General features: G+C 49.4%; 1 protein-coding gene across 1 annotated transcript in view; it reads right to left on the bottom strand.

Moving 5' to 3' along the window:
* Positions 1-5,206: 5,206 nt before the first annotated feature.
* Positions 5,207-15,900, bottom strand: part of HSDL2 (hydroxysteroid dehydrogenase like 2) — a 53,759-nt gene continuing 43,065 nt past the window's right edge. Inside the window, exons 10-11 of the mRNA XM_078867786.1 lie at positions 7,741-7,869; positions 5,207-6,232 (exon numbers count right to left, since the gene is read on the bottom strand). Coding sequence (XP_078723912.1) covers positions 6,120-6,232; positions 7,741-7,869 — 242 coding nt within the window. The 3' untranslated portion in view covers positions 5,207-6,119. The remainder of the gene's footprint in view (positions 6,233-7,740; positions 7,870-15,900) is intronic.

Genomic DNA, 15,900 nt, shown 5'->3' with positions numbered 1-15,900 from the left:
AAAGAGATAGACATATCGACAGTTAGATAGACCACTCAACCAGCGAAGATAATTAAATCAATCAATAAACGTATGATAGCAATTAGCCAATTAAATCAATCATTCACACGGAGCACGATCAATTAAATCAATTAAATTATAAAATAAATCTCAGTAAAATTACGCCAATCAAACGATCACTTATAACAAATAAATCAATAAAATTATTAAGGCAGGCTCAGCCAATTAAATCAATCAATCACTAACACAAAACTCAGCCAATTAAATCAATTACTCACCTAAGCTCAGCCAATGAAAGAGGCGAGTGAAGGCACGGCCCAGGGGAGTGTTGCACCACGACGCTGACCCCCCCACCCCCCCCGTGGCCCCGGCGAGCTCTCGCCATGATGTTCCGTCTTCGCCGTCTCGTTTGGACGATTCTCTTCATTCTAAGCATGCCATCCTCAACCCTGATCGATACACTGCTGGATAACCCCCCCCACCCACCCAAAGTCGTCTCTGCCACCTCTCACGATCTGGGGATGCAATCGTGCACCCAGCACTGCACGCGCGCCAATTCCACGGTTCCGTCTCCTCCGTGACGTCCGTACTGTCGGTCGGCGTCCCATTCCCTGGCGGCCACGGTTCGATGCACGTATCATGGGCATAATAATTTAATTTAGTCGAAGAATCGATGCACGCTGCATGCCTCCATAACAACCAAATGAATTCGTGGAGGCTGGATGTGAGCCAACCTAATATAAGCACAACTCTGATAAACGCAACACATCCTTCAATTGCCTTGGGAGGCAAATGGCAACTTGTGACGCAAGCGCACGTGGCCTGTACGCACGCCCGGCTCCCCAAGAGTCGTGCTCATGTCGAGTTCCCACTGGACTGAAGTGCCGCAGGCTCCCCTCTCAGCTGAATAAAACTACAACTTGACATCTGTGAAGAAGGAGCTTTACAGCTCATCGGATTCCTCCAGTATAAATACAGATGCAGGCTGCACTGCTGCCACCAACGTTGGTTGGCCGTGTGAGAAGCGAGCGATGATCCCTGCCGCCGCCTCGGCACCACGCGGGGCGCGAGCAGACTCAGACTCGGGGCTCGTGCTGCGGGATGATGCACTGCGGCGACACCCACGCAGGCGCACAGCCGCTGCGGGTGGCGCAGTGGGGACGCACTCACCACAAACTCGATTTGGAAGTGGACTTGGGATGAGAGATCAAAGGAAAAAAACGTGGATTCAATCGACCTCCTGATATTTTTTGACGCGAAAACATCGGTATTCTTTCGATGTTTAAGTGTTTTTTTTAACCAACCATTTACATTATAGTGCAATGCAAATATCAAAATGCAATGCTACATTCCCGAAGGAAATAAAGACAGTCATCATAAAATAGCAAACGTTCTAACACAGCTGTTGTTGCAGGGACAGACATTACCATGTGGCGTCTTTTTGTTTAATCGAACGTGTCCCTCGATCAACAGCGACGACGACGACCTTCACCCTCACGCCGAGGGCCGAGCCGTGGAACCCGGAGCCAGGAGCCCCGTGGCTGCTGGGCCGACTACTCCCCTTGTCCGTGACGAAGTGGAGAGTGGACTTTGCGGATCTTATCCCGAATGTGACATTGTTTTTATAGCTTTATTTTGGTGATTTCCGAAAACGTATGGTTTAGCCATGTTTGTTTGTTGAAGTACACAGTTAGCCTGATCACTTTTATCTAAATTGTCTTATGGTTGTTATTGTTTGACTTGCATCCAACTGGGATTTCTGCACACAGCGTTGATATACGGTGCTTTTTTCTGGAAGACTTTTGCTGTTTTTTCCTGGATTTTTATGTTGCGCGTAGTCACTTTAAGATGTTCTTTGTTCATGTGTTTGTTTGTTGCGGTTGCACCCGAGTCAAGAGCCACATGGCTCACAGGGCGACACCTCATACAGGAAACTGAAAATGTAGCAGACACCCAACGAGACCCGTTGGCTCGTGGGAGCAGAGCGACTGCACGGCGCGCCTCTGTCTGCCACGGCCACCGCCGCCACCACCGCCCTGGCCACGTGCACTTCTCTCGATGCAGAATTTCGTCACTCGCTGGGCATGCCGCTTTACTCGCCGCTCTCTTCTGGGGGGTAAAAAAGTGTGATTTTAATTATGTTTCACTTTTGTGCTGAGCCATTTACACAGCGAATGTTGAGTAAATGCCACACCGACTCGGCATTCTCTGCAGCCGCTCCTCGGCCTGCCAGTACAGAGCCCCCCCCCTCTCTCCTTCTCTCGCGCGCTCCCTGCAGATGATGCGCCGAGCGGGGAGAACTCAGGCTCCACGCAAAACGAACCCCCCCCCCCCCCCCAAGTCAGTGGTTGTGGCTGCTGTCTTTACGCTGCTAACAGGAGACCAACAAAACTCTTCCTTCCATGCCGCTCGCCCTCTGCTCGAGTCGCGGTGTGGAGCCGCAGCGTTCACGACTCGCTGCGATAGGGCACCCTTGCTGCTATCTTTGACCCTTGATTGACCCCTGTGATAACACACGGCCATGCCGAATGCAAACCGCACGCGAGATCCCGTGGTAATGATCATCACCGCAAACAGACGACGCACATTCGTGCGGGTCGCGTTGAGCACAGGATCACTCACGGGCACGTGGCGACTCGGGGCCCTCGACCCCGCCAGGACTCGGGGCTCGGGACGCCGACGGAGCTCCCGAGTCTGGCCACAGCTGGCGCTCACAGAAGGCCCAACACACCTACAGACTGTTGGGGCAAGCGCTGTCAGCGAGCATCGATGATAAAGATCGACACGGTACACGAGGGGCGAGTTGCCAGCACTGCGCTCGACCGCCTTTGTCTCCCCAGTGGCGATGTTTACACATCCCACAAAGCACTCATTTGAGGCTGAGTCGACCGAGGGGAGGCCCGGGACCAGTGCAGATAATCGTGACTGGTGTTGGCCGCGAGCTGCAATCGAACCCGGGTCGCCGGGTTCGTAGCGCAGCCCAACTCGAACCACGACACTCGAACTCCCCGCAGGCGAAACTCCGACACACGCCTCGAGTCAACGTTCGGTTTAAATTGGGAATGTAGCAAACAAGGTAAGAACACTTCTAGATAAACAATGAATGGACGTGGACATCCACAGACCGTTTGAAACGTCAAATACAGCAGCAGGCACGTCTCTCGGGTCCACGACTCAAAGGGCGATGCCTTCTTTGTGCACCCTGTAGGTCCCTCACCATCCTCACCATCAGTCACCATCCTCACCATCCTCACCATCCTCACCATCAGTCACCACCCTCACCATCCTCACCATTCTCACCATCCTCACCATCCTCACCATTCTCACCATCCTCAACATCAGTCACCATCCTCACCATCCTCACCATCAGTCACCATCCTCACCATCAGTCACCATCCTCACCATCCTCACCATCAGTCACCATCCTCACCATCAGTCACCATCCTCACCATCAGTCACCATCCTCACCATCAGTCACCATCCTCACCATCCTCACCACCCTCACCATCAATCACCATCCTCACCATCCTCACCATCAGTCACCATCAGTCACCATCCTCACCACCCTCACCATCAGTCACCATCCTCACCATCCTCACTATTATCAATGCCCACATTGTTCCTCTATTCGATCCGACCCTGTAGCCTGGATTCTATCTGCGCAAATTCTCTCCAGGGCTCCCTTGTCCGCTGCACGTGATAAAGGCGGTCCTTTAAAGAAATAAACATCGACATTTAACCAAGAAGTGAGAGAACGTAGCGGGGAGAGAGGTGGGTGGTGAATGTGTGGCTGTAGCCAGCTGCGGATATGATTATAGCCGGTGTTGTCAACACATCCTCTCAGCGGCCCACTTAAAATAAACTACCAGCTAAACAACTCCGAATTCACGTTGAGGCCTCCATAGATTGTATGTTTCATGCTTAGATACAGTCATCTCCTCAGAGGAGGTATGCGAATTTGCCTGAAAAATCTCTTGGCCGTGCAGCAAGAAAGCCCCGATGTGATTGCCAGTGGCGCCGGTCACCCTCGCGGTGCCACGAGAGCGCGCGAGAGAGAGGGAGCCGCCCCGTTGCGTTTCATCAATGAGTCGCAGACTGCTCTCATTCATTCCTCGTTGTTTTCGATGCGTTGTCAGTGACGAGAGATAACCACCGCACGTAACGAGCATCGCTACCAATACTGAGACTTGCCTCATTACTGCAATTTGCAAACTGCTTTGTTTTCAGAGTAATTACATAATTCCAGCGAAGTTTCCCTCCCCAGTTTTAAGCACCAGCTGTTAAACAGACTGCATGATAAACTCACTTCCAAATAAGCTACATTAATAAACGATGTGAATAAGCTACATTCGTTTCGGGTTTCTTTCCTTGAGTCCGCGACATAATGCGGTCAAGCTATAGTAAACAAACGGTGAAGACTCCATCATGTAGAGTACAGTTTAACACGTGGGATTTCGCGACCAATATCATCCATATACAGGTGTTTTGGGTTAGATCGCGTAAATATAAATGTGTCGTTAAACCCGCCACCACCCGACACAGCCAATTAGTGAGGTTTGTCACGTAAACAGAACGTGTCAATTCGTCACTAGTACAGCACACCGGTGTGTTGGAGAGCAAATCCACAACATTTACAATTCACCCAAACCCACCGTTATACATTTGGCACGTTCTGTTTACGTGACAAACATTACTAATTGGCTGTGTCGGGTGGTGGCGGGTTTAACGACACATTTATATATTTACGTGATCTAATCCAAGAAGCCCATATTATGTATGTAGAGTACAGCTAAAGAGAGCAGTGGTTAACCCTGTCTTGTTTCAAGATAACAGGAGTTTGACGTTTCACCGAACGGTTGTGCCTCTGACCCATCGAGCGTGGCCGACAGCACGACCGCACTGGACCTCGCGAGCCAAGTCGCATGGAGCCCGGCGACTCTGTGGATGGGTGATCGTTGTCGGTGTGGGATTGTGATGCGCGGTCTTCTCAAAATAGCTCGAGACTACGCAAGGTGGCGGCCCCCGCACGCTCAACGGCGGAGACGGTGCATCTTGTAATTTGTGCTTGCGTTCAGCGTTGGCGAGGCAGTCACGTATTATCCTATTTTGTTCGCTGCCGCCAAGTATATCTGGAGACGCGGCGGCAGCGGAGCAAGCTGCGTGCTCTCGCTGCGCAAGACGCACGGATCAACCACGCAGGCTCAACTGGGGTTTAGGTGTTTTATTAGACGCAGTACTTCCACAGTAATTGCTACTACATAACGTAATAAAAATCAATGTGTTTCAGTCCCCGCTGAATACATTCACCAACAACCATTTTTGTTGTCGTTGTAGAACATTCCACATTCTGCTTGGTGTTGTTTACATTTGCATGTTCTCACCCAGCAGCCATACAACATCAATATTCACCCAAACCCATTGTTATACATTTGCAGCACAAATCATGTTATTCATCAAACCCAATGCGTTTTCACATGGGCTGCACGTCTTAAAATGTACGTAAGGACACATTGCTAAAAGCTAAATTCATTTTAATGCAGTGAATTGATGTGAGCGTGTGTCGTGATTATAACCGAGCTGACAGATAACGAATTACAAATGGGGAAAAATGTGTAGACACGTTCCACGCTAGCAGGAGCAGCACATCGGTTATAACAGACTAGCGTAGTGGTTGCAGTAAGGCACGGCTGATTGATATGTGGAGCATGTAGAACAGGGTGATAATTAACAATGATCCGCGCACCTGGGACAGCCGCACACAACAGAGCGGGTGGCCGGAGGCCACACGAGGCAGACTAAGCAGACTAAGCACGCAATTCCGATGCTCACCACAGGCATAAACTGCCAAGCAATACCACTTCCCATCAACACAGCACTGCCAGGAGCTGGTATTCCTTTGTCAAACAAGTGAAAAGTAAAAGAACGCTTACAATGACAAACTCAGGAGTCAACAGATACGATGGCCTTCATGTGTAAGATGATAAGGTGCCATGTCATTTTACGTCCGCATCATTTGAATTGCCCCTTTGCCGCGTCGATGTTACCTCCTGAGGCTCTTTCGGAAACCACAAAGCGCTGGTTCCATGCACAGCCGATGGCTCTCGCAGCACGCTCGGTGCCTACAGTTTGGATTTCATCTGAGACATTAGTTTCTCGAGCTTGAGCGCCATGCCCATGTCTCCCTTGATCTTGAGCTTTCCAGACATGAAGGCCATGGTGGGCTTTATCTTACCTGCAACAGAGCATCACACCACATAATTCAACAGTACATGTAGGTTATTTTAGTATTATTATTTCTCTGCTCATATGGAAATTACACTCTTGTACTCGGTAGAGCTGCAGCCCTGCAACTTCTCGCTCACACCACTGCTGGCAGAAGGGTCTCTACTACGGAGGGCTCTAAAGAGCTCCCCTTGGAGGATCTCAGATACCTGCACCATTGTTTTGATTGCCGCACCAGGAGAGGGAATCGAACCGGGGTCCTCTGGATTACTCATCCCGAACAAGTATTAAATAATCTACAAAGCGTACAAAACAATCAACGTTGTAAAGTAGTTGTTATAACTGTGTGGAGAAATATATTTAAGATTAAAAGTGTGATAATTGACATGAAGGAACTTGTATAAAATATATGCCGAGTAAATAATATAAATAATTATTATTACCATATCCTCCAAATATATGCCTTCACTCTTATGTGAATGAAGCATTTCATTTAATTGACCTTGCTAAATGTAATCTATCTTGATTTGAAGCTTTCGTGACTGCAGGAATCCATACTTTTTGGTTCTTTCGGTAAAGTCACGTAGGTAGGAATAAAATAAAATAAATCACAACGTTTCGATCGCAACACAAGCGATCGAAACGTCGTGATTTGTTTTATTTTATTTCTTACTACGTGACTTTACCAAAACAACCAAAGAATATATAATCTAATTACTATCATTGACTATTGGCCTTCAAATTAGGAATTTAGCAGTTACATAAAACCACCTTTATCGTCGCAACATTGTCAGTGCAACACTTCCTAAAACGGATTTTACCACTCTTGTTACGATCAACGCGAAGCAGGCAGGCACTGGCCAGCGACCAAAACACATCGAGCGGAAAATGGAAAGCTAACGTTACGCTCGTTGAAGAAGCCAATTGTTTTAAATTCAACTAAGCAGCTACCGCACCATCCGGACGACACGACCCGGCGCAGGCGCACGTTCAACGCTGCGCACCGACGAATCGGGAGCCTGGCGGTCAACGCAAGCTCGCACGCCAAACACAATTACACTCATTAGGCCGTTAAGATATTACTCTTCACTTGGTTCTGCTCGAATGGTTTACATTTTTGAATGTGTGAACACAAGCCACGCCCGACGTGATGCTGCCCGCAGTGCAATGGGCATCGCAACGGACTCCAAACACAGGGGTCGCCGGTTCGATCCCATCTCCTAGCGCCGCAGTTGAATCGACCGAGCAATGTATGTGGGCAGGTATCGTGGCGGAGTAGAGCGTGGGTACACCCACCTCTTCCCAGACGCCTCCGAGTTCGCGACCGAACAACGATTCGTCCGCTTTGTGAAATTTGCGCACGTTGCAAATGATTGTGCTGTTATTAACGGCAGTGTGGAGGAGTAGGCCAAACACTCCCAAGAGGGGTTTACTCAAGCGTCCTCTAGCGGAGGCCCTTCCGCCGGACGTGACGGGCTGCGCCTTTGCCCGCGGTGCTGTGGGTCCGCCGTGCGGTACCTGCGAACATGCTGACGAAGTCGCCGCTGTCCAGGCTCATGACGACGTCGGCCTTGTCGGGGGACGGCCCGTGGCCCGCGGCTCCGGCGCCGTTCTTCAGGTCCAGGTACCAGGTGCTCGCGTGCTCGCCTGCGCCGTACAGTGGGCGCCGTACAGTGAGCACCGACGCGCCCCGTCAACGGAAGAGCTACGGCGCTCGCGCTCGTACGGCGCCACTTCAGCAGATCGTGACACGCGCATCGCAAACCACCTCACGCGCTCAAATGCCGCCCCCCGCCTGCCCCGGCCGGGACAGCTGTCCCCGTGCTGGCACAAGGCGACTCTGTGCCGGCCTCCGAGTGGACATTGGTCTGCCAGTAGGGGGCGATCGTTGCTATATGCGAAATACAAATTGAGTAATCCGTGGGTCATTTCGTAATTTGGCAAATTTTGACCCTGACGCTGGCACACAACAGCCTACTAATTTCGAAGGATCTTTAACATCCACTGCGAAGTAGACGGTGCGTATTTATGGTTCTGCAGTAATAACCAGGGTGGCCAGCCTGATTCAAACCATGATCCTCGACAACATGCAACAGGCAGTGGAAGGGCTAAAGATGGGCCATCCTTTGGGTTACAAGTCACTCGAGAAAACATCAGTCGAGTTATAAAATGTAGAATCTGCATCACGTCACGAGACGTTTCCATTCTGAACACTCGCAGAGCAGTGCATCACCCCGTGCTCGAGAGCGGAAGGTGATAGACATCCCAGAACTACTTCTGAGACCCCTTAAAGAGAGGGTACACTTCCCACAAAACCCTACATAGGAAGAATTGTTCGCCGTATGGCATTCAAACCCAAATGTTTAATTCTCAGAACCGTAACCTTTACAAATTAAATGAAAATCCAAATGTAATAAATTTTGTTAAGGTGTCATTGATGCGCCAGGCTGAGACCCTGAACTCGCTACACGAGAGAACCTGGTGTCATCACCGGCTGAAACTCAGATCCGGAGCCAGGAGCTCGGTGGTGATGGCTCGGTGCCCTGACCCCCGAGTCGCCCGCACACCTCGAGGAACAAAGTCACTTAATTACAGTTTTAGCGCAACGATGGGAAAATTAGAAGCGCGACGCTGACACAAATCATCATTATGTTGTCAGTGAATCACCCAGACTCGACTAAAAGCAGCACTGCAGCACGCAGAGAAAGGCAGCCAAGGCGCCTCTTTTGGTTTCCCAGGCCAATGTGTGGACTGACATTCCAAAGCAATACCACGTATCACATTTTCATGTGAAGCAAGACATTCGATTCAAAAGTAAAGATAACAATGAATTATCCAAAAAAATGTAACTTCGCACAACTTCAGTCAGGGAATTTGACATAACGGGATTTGAAAGCACAATATATATTTTGTATTCACAGTTTTCATCAAATATAAATATGTCCATAAAAGGAACAACATTCTGTTTTCATAATAAATGCCATTACAGTAGACACAGCCATTGATAACACTTCAAACAGCGGGAGTAGACACCAGATAGAATGAGCCCACAGTCACGGGAGATAAAAATGCAAGCGGAGAAACAAATATGAGAAGAGAGAGAGAGAGATACGGGGAGGTGCGCATGCAAAGCCATTGTTTATCTTCTGCACGGCAAAACACCCTCCTCCCCGTGTGTAATCTCCCAGAGTCATTAGGGAGAAAGTGGGGATACTGCGAGAAGCAACGTGTGAAGAAATAAGAAAAACGGAGAGCCACGATGACAGCGAGTGCGCGTGCTCTGCACCCAGGAAGCACTGGGCATGCGTGCAGCCAGGCTGCTGGCTGCTTGGCTTTGTCTGGAGATGGCTGCCTGCAGGATGACTCAATCTGGGCTGTGCAGCAGAGCTTAGATCGCCGCGTCACGCACGAGCAGTCACACTGCAAAGGTGGCAGGGAGGCACGGTGGTCACACACTCGTGCCTCGCAGCAAGGAGCCCCTGGGCTCGACTCCCGACTCGGATGCCGTTCTGCGTGGAGTTTGTGCGTTCTCTCCCCCCGTTCTGCATGGGTTTCCTCCAGGGTTCCTTGGATTCCTCCCATAGAGGAATGTACGATGTCACTTGTATCGAGCAAGCATCTCAATGCGGACTAATCATCTGAAAACGACTTAACTGGTATTACACGCAGCAGCAGCAACACCACTCCCACTGAAAACACTTGGCAGGACCCTCCTGAAAAAGTGTCTTGAGACTCAGTGAGGCTTTATTCGGTAAAGTGTATATATATATGCAACATTTGATGAGAGATGAGCGTTGCTTGCAGGGGCCTGGTGGGAGGGGGGGGCTGGTGATGGGGGTGCTCCACTGCTCTGCTTCCGTATGTGGCTGGCACCATTTTATTCACCCCACCGTTTGTTGCAGCTAATAGCTCCGGAAACAGTTGCGCAACTTACAATGTGTCTAATTGCACGATAACGTACAGCCACATGGTTTTTTGGAGCCAGTTTGGCCAACATTCGAGCAGCTGGTTGTTTTTGTAATGTTATTAGTTTAATGCCTCATTTTTCAGCAGGCCGCTGAGGTTGTGCCGTTCTGCGATACGGTTCAAGCAGCAGCAGCAGCAGCAGCAGCAGCAAGTGACTCAAGTTTTACGACCTGCAAGCTCCCGCTGCAACATCCAGCGCAGGCCTCAACGCAATCGCTGCACGGATCATTTACACCAGCCCACAGGGGATTATTGTGTCCGTCTGTCGTGCATCCAAACATGGGAGGGGTGGGGCTGGATGGAGAGGGGAGGGTGGGGAGGGGCTGGGTGGGGAGGGGCTGGGTGGGGAGGGTGGGGGTTGGGAGGGGTGGGGCTTGGTGGGGAGGGGCTGGTCACCCCGTGGTGCCCTTATAAAACTCAACGTTTAACCTACTCACGCCGGCTTGTGCCCGCCCTCACAGTCGGCCATATTTGCGGAATACACCACGCCGCCGTTGACCCTGGCCATTGACCGAGCAACCGAACGTTCCTACCAGCTCCCTCCGCAGGAATGTGTTTATTGAAAACCACCACATTCCCAAACCATCAAGTCCCCAAACCACCACATTCGCAAACCACCATGTTCCTAAACCACCACGTCCCCAACGCCACCACGTCCCTAACGCCACACATAATTTGCTCTTTCAACCCAGTCAATGTTATTTTTTTATAGCCAGCTTCCTGTTTGTGTCAATATTTACCACGGTAATAATATATTTTTCTCAACCATATTTTTTACACGGTTAATAATCCCACATAAATATCAGATATAAATGCGTCTTGTGTTTATAGACTGTCAACATCTAACTCTAAAATCTTAAAACATAAACTACAATGAAGCACCAACCATTGTGAAGCAAGCACAGCTTAGGTGCAGAAGAGTGGGCGCACACAGCAAGACTGATTCATCACTTAGCGTTCAACATCACGCCCGTCGTACGTGTATTATGGAACCGTGCGTGTAAGAATCAGGCGTTTTTGATTGGCGAATGTTGCGTTTTACTGTTAGCAAACCACCCAAAATCTCATCACATCTCATAAGCGAAGTGGGTCGGGGCCTGGACAGTGCTCCTTGGAAGGCCAGGCCGCTGTGCCCCACTCGGCAGCTGTGGGCCGCGGCGCTGCGAGGGGAGCAGCAGAGGGCACTGCAGAAACATCCATTGTTGTACTGCACCCCTATGCTCCCTTGTTTACCGCTCGCTACCTTTTTACCCCAGGACCCCGTCCAGCAGTAGACGGACAGCAGGGCCGCAGGTGGTTCACACAAACACTCCGGCCACGAGAGGCCACACGTTCACCGCCAAGGCAAAAAAAAGAATCAATTCTGGAATCGAAGTTTCACTCCGAATTCTGACAGTTCATTCCGGCTCTGGGGGGCAAATGATACATGTGTCATGCCAGGGTGCCACCTGTCGGCCAGGAGGGCTAATCACGGGTATGGGCGCGCTATACAATAACCAACTAGAAGGGGGCGTGTCTGGGTTAAAGGTAAAAGGCGGGGTCAGTCGAGAAACGGTATATTTTTTATGAAGCTGCTGCTCAGGGATAATAGTTTCCCCTTTATTCCATCTTCCCACGCGGCAGTTGACCCAATGGGAAAGTTTCTCAAACCCGCCCGTCTCTGTCCACCCAGCGGTGCAAATGGGTTCACCCGTTAGTTGATATTCCCACCTCTTCGAAGATGTCTGGCCATTGTGAAAGAGTAGGCCAAATACCTTCTGGAGGCCCTTCCACCAGCAGTGGCGTGAGTAGGTAATTGCAGGACTGCGCCTTTACCTCTCAAGAGTCTCTTCGCAACAAGAGACGAGCTAGCGTGGCTAGCGTGGAGCTAGCGAGGACCTAGGGTGGAGCTAGCGTGGAGCTAGCGAGGACCTAGGGTGGCAGGGAGGAGCATTGCAGGGGCCACGCCTTCAAAGGAAACATAAATAGCTCACGTAAATCCATTAAACCCACGTGCTCTGTTAGGACAATAAGAAATCTCATCATGTGATAATAAGCAGCTAGTACAAGGCTGCCAGCTACCCGCTTCTGAAGCCCGTATTACGTCTGTGTTCAAGAACATCAGGCTTGCGAAAAACAGCTTCCAGGAAACCACGCTTCTGTTTAAAAATGTCAGCCAACGTTGACATGTTAATAATAACAATACAAGACCGCATAAGTTGCAACAGACAGCACTGAAAATGATGTGAAGTAGTCAAAATAATTTGCAATAAGAAACTCTTCAACCCACATGGTGCTCTCTCTCTCTCTGTGCCTTGTTGTTTTACACCATCACTGTGCTCCAACATGTACACATGCATCTGAATTCACAACGGCCATCTGCCTCTGTGCTTTTAAGAATCACAACAAAGAACCATTTAAAGTACTTTTCACATCATCCGAGAGGATTTTAAAAGCCGCCGATTGTTAAAATAGCTGAATTTTTAATTCCCTGGTTTAGGTGTTTTTATTCAATTTGAAACCACAGACTCTCGTCGTGACAGAGAGGGGTTAAATTTAAAACCACAAGGCAGTGATTTGTCAAAGCACAAACTCGCCAAACTTAAAGACTTCTTGTGAAATTATCAAACGCAGTTTTGACATTTCACAGAGGAGTCTGTTCGATTGATAACAAAACAAAACCACCTCGGGGTTTGGAGAATGTATCGACTACCAAGAGCGAGCTGAAGTGAGAGACCTCAAATACGATTTGAAGCTTTTGGATCGCGGCGTCGAAACACCGGCGGAGCGGCCGCAGCCACCCACGGCGTCACCACCACCTTGCGACAGCTCACGCCACGGGAATATGTAAACTCCACCGCTGGTTCGCGGACGCTAGCGGACGCTAGCGGGGATGAATGCTGCTCTTTTGCGTAGGGGGACGCATTTGAAGAATTGTAAACAAAGAAGAACGTACGACTCCGACAACACACGAAGGTTTAAGAAATAATTTAAACTGTTTAGAAAAATGAGGACGCTTCTCGGAAAGGGACGATGGCCGACGGTCAACAATAATCACGACGGAATGGGAGCCAAGGGGTGGAACGCGTTCAAGAGGACATCAACGGAGGAGAAAAGAGCGATGAAATCAGCTCGTGTGCAGGTGCTGCTTGGTTTATTATTACAAAGCAGGATCGTGAGAGATGGCAATGAATCGAATGCGGTTGAAACTGATAAAGCTGTTAACACACACTTTTGGGTGTATGAAGATTCCATCGTACGAGTCCCATCGCTCTCAACTCCCACACATCTGACGTGGCGTTGGCGACAATCGTGTCGAGGTTCGAGAGAGCCACAGGTGTTCCCCCAACATCTCTGCCGTGGTTGTTTCACACTATTCAGTGAGATGCAGGAGAAGATCACTCAAGCGTTTCAGTTTTTTGGCACAAACTTTATCTGTCGCGTAGGCCCAGCATTCAACCACGCAGTTCAAGCTGCAGTCTAATTAAAATGATTCAATAGTGGATGACACCTGTGTGGACACCGTGTGTTATTTTCGTGTCTACATCGCACGCGTCGCTCGTACGCAGAGCGTGGGTGCACTGAAGCATTGGCGAGCGTCGAGCGTTCAGGCTCACGCACTGCACGGCGCACGTAAGGATGTATTTTTTAAAATCTATTTCTGCTAATTATATACTCGTGTGACATTCAGACTAGCGCGGCTAATAAAACCTACACAAAACATGGATGAGGTTGACAAATGAAACATTACAAACGAGGCAAAAATAATTACATTTTTTAATCGAATCACGGCCCTGAAGAGCAAAAGAATAACCGAATGGCATCCCTCACGCACAGTGGTGTCTGCCTTCACTCAAGGGGCTCTCCAAGTGGGGAGTGATGGCTCTGACCACAGTGGGGCGTTCACGAGAGCACCCACTCGAGATGTCAGCGTGGCCGAGGCCCGCGACGCCACCTTTCGCCATCGCCGCGCTGCGGTGGTTCGTGGCCGGAGCGATACCACCCCAGGTGTGGCCGCTCATCCTCACTGGGACCAACGGATCGTCGCCGTGCCACTGCCCTGCCGTGGGCATCAGCGCCCTTCAGACTTTTTCGGCTAAGTTCTAAAATGTTACGACTGGATTAATCCCGCACACACACACACACACGAGTAGGGAGATTATCCGTATCGCAGTAGACCGTGCGCGTCCTGGGCACGGAGCGGCCGTCTCGTGCCGCTGCTACGCGGTGGGCACGGAGTGCTCCTTCGCTTGAAGCAACCTGAGAGCCACCCACCAGACCTCCCCCCGTAGATCCAAACTCGAGCACTCCGAGAGCCAATTCAGAATCTTGATTTATCCTCGAGAAATCCTGCAGGAATCCGATTCTAAGTCTTCTCTTTGCAATACTTCCGAAGCTACAAGTACTCGGCCATCATTATAACTAAAAAAGAACAAACGTTGGCAACGGATGTGTGGAAGGTGTTGATATAGTCGTGTAGCATGAGCATAATAATATGACGTAACACACGATACGTAAAATAAATGTCTTCCAAAGTTCGAACACCGAGGAAGGAAATTACACAGCGATATTCACTGCAAATTGCAAAATTAGCAATGAGCCATCCATTCTAGAAGCTGGTTGCATGACCAAGAAAATGAATCTCATTGACAAATGTAAATTTCAATACTTCTGACAAATACACGCCCTAGAAGTTGCTGCAGAACGAATGCAGCAAACCCCATGCATCCGGACTCATGGCATACTGCAAACAATTAACGTTGAATAATTACTAACATTTTAAAACACATTTACACGTAATTAATACCAAACACACTTAATTAACACTTCATAACGAATATCTAAATATTTATAATTTAACAACATATAATTCACGTCACTTAACACAGCCATTAAGCAGACGTGGAAGGCTTTGTTCTTAAACTCTAAGAAAAAAAGGCCGATTCCCACGGGCTTGAAGAGAGTAGTTGCGTTTGTGTAAACAAATAAACAACAAATAAACAACAAATAAACAACAAATGTAAATCAAACGTAAAACGAAAGGGAGAGCGAGGGAGAGTGCTAACAAGAAGTCGACCGAGGTGTCTGAGCGCATGGGCTCACTGGATTCCATACAAGAGAGGAGTGAGATGCTTGGGCATTGCTCGTGCGGATATGCAGACCGTCTGGCGGCGTGCAGCTGACGTGCTGCACATCCTCGAATCTCGCCCAGATCGGGAAGAACACGACTGCCAAACCGAGTGGAACACCGTAGACGTTCAGAATAAACACCTCATTCGAGACCCAAACATCGTACCTCCTGGCTTTGAAATTCCTCGACGACAACGGGGTAACCATCAATGGCATCAGAACATCAACAGGCTGATGCGCATGGGGCCATGCAACGCAAACTATGGACCGTGCAGTAGACTACTGTGGTCTGCACTTTTTGAATAAAGAAATAGCAAAACGACACGGACTCTCTCCTGAAGCCCTCTTCTCGTCGTCGCTAGCAGACCTCGACATTGGCGTTCAGCTCCTGAAGAGCATATTGCCAAACACAAGAGCACAAGACAATGTGCTGGAGAGTGATCCTCCTGCGGGTGAGTGTGTGTGTGTGTGTCATGCACGTTCTCATTCATTTGGTTTGGCTGGATTTTTGAGATTTATCCACAATACTCGCTTACTCGAGTCCAGCATCTCGAGGCTTTACGACAAATAGCTTACTTAGGCTTCTTGTACAAGAATAAGTAC

The sequence above is a fragment of the Lampetra fluviatilis genome, chromosome 24 (genome assembly GCF_964198595.1).
Source record: "Lampetra fluviatilis chromosome 24, kcLamFluv1.1, whole genome shotgun sequence".
Lineage (NCBI taxonomy): Eukaryota > Metazoa > Chordata > Hyperoartia > Petromyzontiformes > Petromyzontidae > Lampetra > Lampetra fluviatilis.
The sequence above is the reverse complement of the archived record's forward strand: the minus strand, read 5'-3'. Positions and strand labels throughout refer to the sequence as shown.